This window comes from Austrofundulus limnaeus, unplaced genomic scaffold, assembly GCF_001266775.1.
Source record: "Austrofundulus limnaeus strain Quisiro unplaced genomic scaffold, Austrofundulus_limnaeus-1.0 Scaffold104, whole genome shotgun sequence".
Classification (NCBI taxonomy): Eukaryota; Metazoa; Chordata; class Actinopteri; order Cyprinodontiformes; family Rivulidae; genus Austrofundulus; species Austrofundulus limnaeus.
The window spans coordinates 296,187-301,344 of record NW_013952506.1 but is presented as its reverse complement, the minus strand read 5'-3'; the positions used below and the strand labels follow the sequence as shown (position 1 = coordinate 301,344).

Sequence of the window (5,158 nt, the reverse complement as noted above, 5' to 3'; positions counted from 1 at the left end):
GTATATTATGGACTGTAACAAAGTGAACAATGTGAAATATTTACCCTTGGTGCAGGGGTGCCCAAACATTTTCCTTGGGAGGGCCAAAATGTAAATCGATCTGAAGGCTGCGGGCCAAATGCAATAATATAATAAATGAAATGCAAATACTTTTTAAGTAAAGTTGTTTTATTTTTCGTGATTAAGATAGCAGTCAATATGGTGGCCCACATTTTTTTGTTTGTTACTTTTTTGTTAGCCAATGGACATGCAGAAAATTTGACGTACACTCGAGCACCAAAGGCTCATGAGGCTTTTCATAAATTAAAATTTGTGTATTTGTGGTCTTAGTATGCAAATCTAGATATGTGCTTAAATCTAATCTGAATGTCTCTTGTAGTTACTTGCATGTTTAATTTTAATATAATAATGTAAGTTAAGACTGTCAGCACTACAGCTATACAATGGACAATAGTTGGAATGACTAAGAGGAAATAGTGTTTCTACATTAAACAGGTGAATACATCCTAGTAGCCAGGATAACTGCTGGTTGGCCAAACCAAATGGCTTGGCGGGCCAATTTTGGCCCACAGGCCCCACTTTGGGCTCCTCTGCCTTAGTGTTTTGATATTGTTGCATCTTTCCTATTATAAAAGGAGCAATGTTTCATAGTTGTCTTATTTTGCTGAGCAATCATTTTTAAATATTATGTAAACCTGCACAACTATGAACAAACTGGCACAAAATGTGAACTTAAACTCACAGTTATAATTGTAACTGTTTCAGTAACATTAATCCAATCAAACAAATGAGTCTATTCCTGCAGTGCACCACTATATTTAGTTTATATTTATTAAAAGATCCCACAGTTTAATGTGCAAATGTTGGCGATAATTTGTCGTCTTTAAAGAAGCCTCAGCTCTGACTGTCACTCAATGCTGACAGGAGGTCTCCCCACACACTCAGCCCTCGGACATCAAAGTCTCCATCAGAGATCTTTAAAGCGTTTAGCTCATCTTCTGTTTTGCTCTTCACAGCGGGACAGGCCTCAAACAATACCCTAAAGAGCTCAGTCAGTTTCTGAAAAGACACTGTGGGGGTCGTACTGTGAACCCATTCACCATCACTTATTCTGTACTCCATCTCTGACGCCCACTGCTTCAGCGTCTTGCAGAAAGCAGCTCGAAATATTTGGTGCCTTTTTACCAGTTCTTTAAGAAGTGCAGGAGGCAGCACAGAACACATGCGCTGCAGCACGGCGTGTTGACGCTGCAGCCAGTCCGACAGAAAGTCCTGCGAGGCACTTTGTTCAGTCGAGTCTTTCCTCGTCAGCAGAGCCGCAGCGATGACTAGACACAAACGATGTGCTGCTCCTTCAAACACCTGGAGGACAGAGCATAAAACGTCCTCTGCCCCGTGAAGGTCGGTGCCCAGCCTCTCCATCAACATCTCCCCCTGCACCTCAGCATCAGCACCAACTGCTGACAGACCACCGAGTGGACGCAGGACTTTACAAATCGATTTGCACTGAATGATGTGGCTGCAGAGGCCAGGTGCATCTTCATAGTCACTGCTCAAGATGTTACCAGGTCTCTGAGCTTTAAAAAGTACCTTCATGATGGAGATGGGCAGTTCAGGGTTGTTCAGCAGCCCAACCAGCAGCAAGTGCTGGCAGTGTGAGAGGTCCGAGAAATAAACTTCTGAGCATCCAGGAAAGACTTTTCTCAAGCTTTGATTTGTGAGCAGCAGCTGTTCCTCCAGAACTCTTCTTATAGCGGGGTTATTGTGGAATCTGGAGTGGATGTGCTCGCAGTACTTGGCCCAGTGAAAAGCTCTGGACAGAGTTTGTTCATCCCATCGGTCCAGCACACCGCTGCTGTGAGCCGCCACGGCTAGCAGCTCCACCGTGACCGACAGGTTTTTTAGCACCGCCTCCATGATGTGGCGCTCTCCGCATTCAGAGTCCAGCCACTGGGCTTCGGAGAAGAGCACCAGCTGAGGAAAAACACACATAACCAAGACATTAACACAAACTGCCCCCTAACTTACGAGTAAAACCCGCTAACTCCAACTAAAACACTGATTAGCTTCGGGTTATCCAGTCAAATACGCAGTTAGTGACGGTAAACAAAACTTCCGGTGGACCATTTTAAAACAAATTACATTTTAGAAGGTCGTAGATTATGATTACTGTAAACCATTAATTGTGGCACAGGTACACTGTCATGAATTAAGTTTCTATTGATGATAACTCACTTGTATTTTCAGTTTTCTTCCAGCCGGTGTTCCGGTTGCGTTACTGCGCATGCGCAATCATCACCTCCCAAGTTTTCACCCTTCAAAATAAAAGTCACGTATTGCCGCAAAACTGACTTTCAGATTTGACCTTATTGTAAAATAAATAAATAAATAAATAAATAAATAAATAAATAAATAAATAAATAAATAAATAAATAAATAAATAAATAAATAAATAAATAAATAAATAAATAAATAAATAAATAAATAAATCTTATGGCTATGGTTTTAGTGGTTTATGGATTTTCTGGTAGGCTTAAGGATGTTGGTGGATCGCAAATATGGAAGTCCATTCCTCCCACTATTATTAAAAAAATAAGATTTCTTAAAACAATAACTTTGCACATTCATGGGATATTACATTACAATTATGACTAAGCATTTCATGATTAGCATATCAAAATAATGATTTAGCATGTCATGATCTGTGTTTATTTTGTAGTTATTTATGTTCGATATTTTTTCCTCTCTTTTTGATATTGTGTTTTATATTTTTGCAATTTGTGATTCTTGTGTTTAGTCCTGTTCTTTTCTGTGTTTCTCCTAAGTCAGTCTCTGCTCCCCATTCATGTCACACTCACCTACACCTGTTTTCACTTTTCATTTGTCATTTTACCCAGGTGTCTCCACTCCACTCATGAGCCCCTGAGTTGTCATTTATTTGTAACGGACATGTTTGGTTCTGCTTGTGACTTTTCAACATAGTTTTAGTTTAATGACGTTAAATTTGTTTAGCTCTTTGTACCAGTCTGCATTCTTGGGTCCAAACTCCTACACATATATGACAGTAGCCAAATTTCTCAAAATTTTCTAATTAACATTTCAGGTTTCTCCGCTTCAACACGGCTGATTTGCAGAGAAATAATTAAAACATGCAGGATAATGGCTCACGTCTCAGGGACCAGAATTGGAACATCTCAAATCTATAGAATCAGATTTTTTAATATATATTTTCTTCAGAGTGGCAGGAACGAGTTTCCATACAAGAGAAAGGAAAATCAAGTCCTGAGTTTTTAACAATTCTCTGCGCACAACATGAAACAGGTCCATGTTGGTCGTTTTCTTTTATGGGCTGCCAAATTCATAGTATTTATTTTATATGGAGACAACAGGAGGTGGGAGGGACAGCATGCAGGGTGAAACTTCCCTCCCATCATCTTCCTCAGCAGCAGCAGCAGCAGCAGCAGCAGCAGCAGCAGCGTGCTGTGTGTGTGTGTGTGGGTGTGTGTGTGTGTGGGTGTGTGTGTGTGTGGGTGTGTGTACAGTCAAATCTCTGAGCAATGCGCGCTAAGAAAGACCTCCCTGGTCCACATTAGTTCAGTGTTTTGGAGCCTGACCTGCGTCTCGGTGGACCTCCTGAGAGAAGCATGAGAACTTGGACTCAGCAGCTCACAGGACGAATGAGCTGAACCTCCTCAGGGTGAGACTCAACTTGTTCTGTTTTTTTGCTTTTTCTTTTTAAAAAGTTTTGTTCAGAATAAAAGCACAACCTAAGTTAATTTAAAAGTTAAGGTGGGATTATTTGACAGTTAGTTTTATAATTTTTCTCTCTCTATTTGTCTTTTATCTGTAAAGCTTTATGTTTAATTGCAGAGAAAATGACATATTTTCTCCTCAGCTCTCTTAATTAGTTGGACATCAGACATTAGGCTTCACCCTTGGTCCTCTCACCAGTCTGGCAAATTGTCTGTTGTGGCTTTGTTTTTATTTGTGAAGGTTGTAAAGAAGGAGACATAAATCTTATTGTTGTTTTGATTTTTTTTTACTTGCATTGTGGAGGAAATTAAAATAAAAGTTGAATTTTTTTTTATGTATGCCTAAGACAACTTATTTATAGTAAAATTATACTACACCTCAATATAGCAGAAAATAAGTGGTATGAAATGTGTGATTTGAAATTGTAGATATGTAAACAGTTCCCTCCTTTCCACCATAAAGATGCTGGACAGTAGTGAGCAGCTGCAGCAGCTGATAGAGTCTGCAGAGTATTCTCACACAGCAGAGTTTCTTCTTTCACGTGAGTAAATCTCCGTCAGGAGAGGTTTTAGTTCTATTGCAGGAAGGCAGAGAGGTTTAACTGGACAGAGACGCTTTTGTGTTTTCTAATTGATGGGATTCGGCAATAAAAAATGACCTTCCTTATGCTTCGCTGCAGCACAGCTCTGCAGAAGTCATGGGGATTCCCACACTCTGAGAAGTGTAAATGTTTTTATACATTTGAAAATCTTTGGCCCAGAAAAGGAAACGGACCCCTTTCCAAGACGTCAACCCCCATTTAGACCTTATTTCTGCAATCAGCGAGCACGAGTCCAGCAGTTGAAACATGCTGTTTAACATGGAGGTGTGTGGGAGGCTGGGTTGAAGAGGTCAACCTGCAGTGTGGTGAGAGGACAAAGATATGTTATAGTTTCCTTTAGCCCCTCTCTCTCGGGGAGGAAAGGGGCAAATCTGGCAGGATGTTAAAAATAAATATATGGAAAATTTTCTCTGATCAGAAAAGTTAAAGAATGCATTTTGGTGGCAACTGTGCATGATATAGCTTTAATTAGGCTCATCTTGTGATAAAAATAATGCAGATGTTTTGGTCAAACTTTGTAAATAACATTTTTTCATTATCTTGTGATAATGTGAGATCTTTTGAAATGTGTTCCTACTGAGAATGACTCCCAGCTATCACAAGATCAAACTTTAGACAAAATCCTGTCAAATTGGCTGAATTATTGTAATTTTTGTCTTTGCTAAGGTTATTTGGTTGTGGAAGCCATCTTTAATAATGTTGACTCCTAAAGTTTATCAGCTATAGATGTCCACTGATCCACAATAATCCATTGACGTTATGGAGGTTTCTTTAAAAATTCCCGTCAGTTTATATATATATATA

At 39.6% G+C, this 5,158-nt stretch overlaps 2 protein-coding genes across 5 annotated transcripts in view; one reads left to right on the top strand and one right to left on the bottom strand.

The window, feature by feature from the left end:
• Positions 1–796: 796 nt before the first annotated feature.
• Positions 797–2,289, bottom strand: fancf (FA complementation group F). The gene is made up of 2 exons (XM_014013564.1): positions 2,236–2,289; positions 797–1,974 (listed from the first exon to the last, which is right to left on the bottom strand). Exons 1-2 carry the CDS (start codon positions 2,284–2,286, stop codon positions 895–897), a joined length of 1,131 nt encoding a protein of 376 aa, XP_013869018.1. The 5' UTR covers positions 2,287–2,289; the 3' UTR covers positions 797–894.
• A 1,188-nt stretch (positions 2,290–3,477) lies between these two features.
• The window catches only part of gas2a (growth arrest-specific 2a), a 28,076-nt gene continuing 26,395 nt past the window's right edge, over positions 3,478–5,158 (top strand). For 2 of the 4 annotated variants that reach the window (XM_014013595.1, XM_014013591.1), the window contains exon 1: positions 3,479–3,697. The gene's annotated coding sequence lies outside the window, so the exon portion shown is untranslated. Of the gene's footprint in view, positions 3,698–4,238; positions 4,295–5,158 lie in introns of those variants that run through there. The other 2 variants (XM_014013592.1, XM_014013593.1) reach the window with 2 other exon arrangements.

What these genes read in the sequence shown, in the direction of transcription:
- fancf (XM_014013564.1), bottom strand. Translation starts at nt 2,286, where the DNA reads ATGCGCAGTAACGCAACCGGAACACCGGCTGGAAGAAAACTGAAAATA. An exon ending in GAAGAAAACTGAAAATACAA is followed by an intron (nt 1,975 to 2,235) that starts GTGAGTTATCAT and finishes GTTTTTCCTCAG; the next exon opens with CTGGTGCTCTTCTCCGAAGC.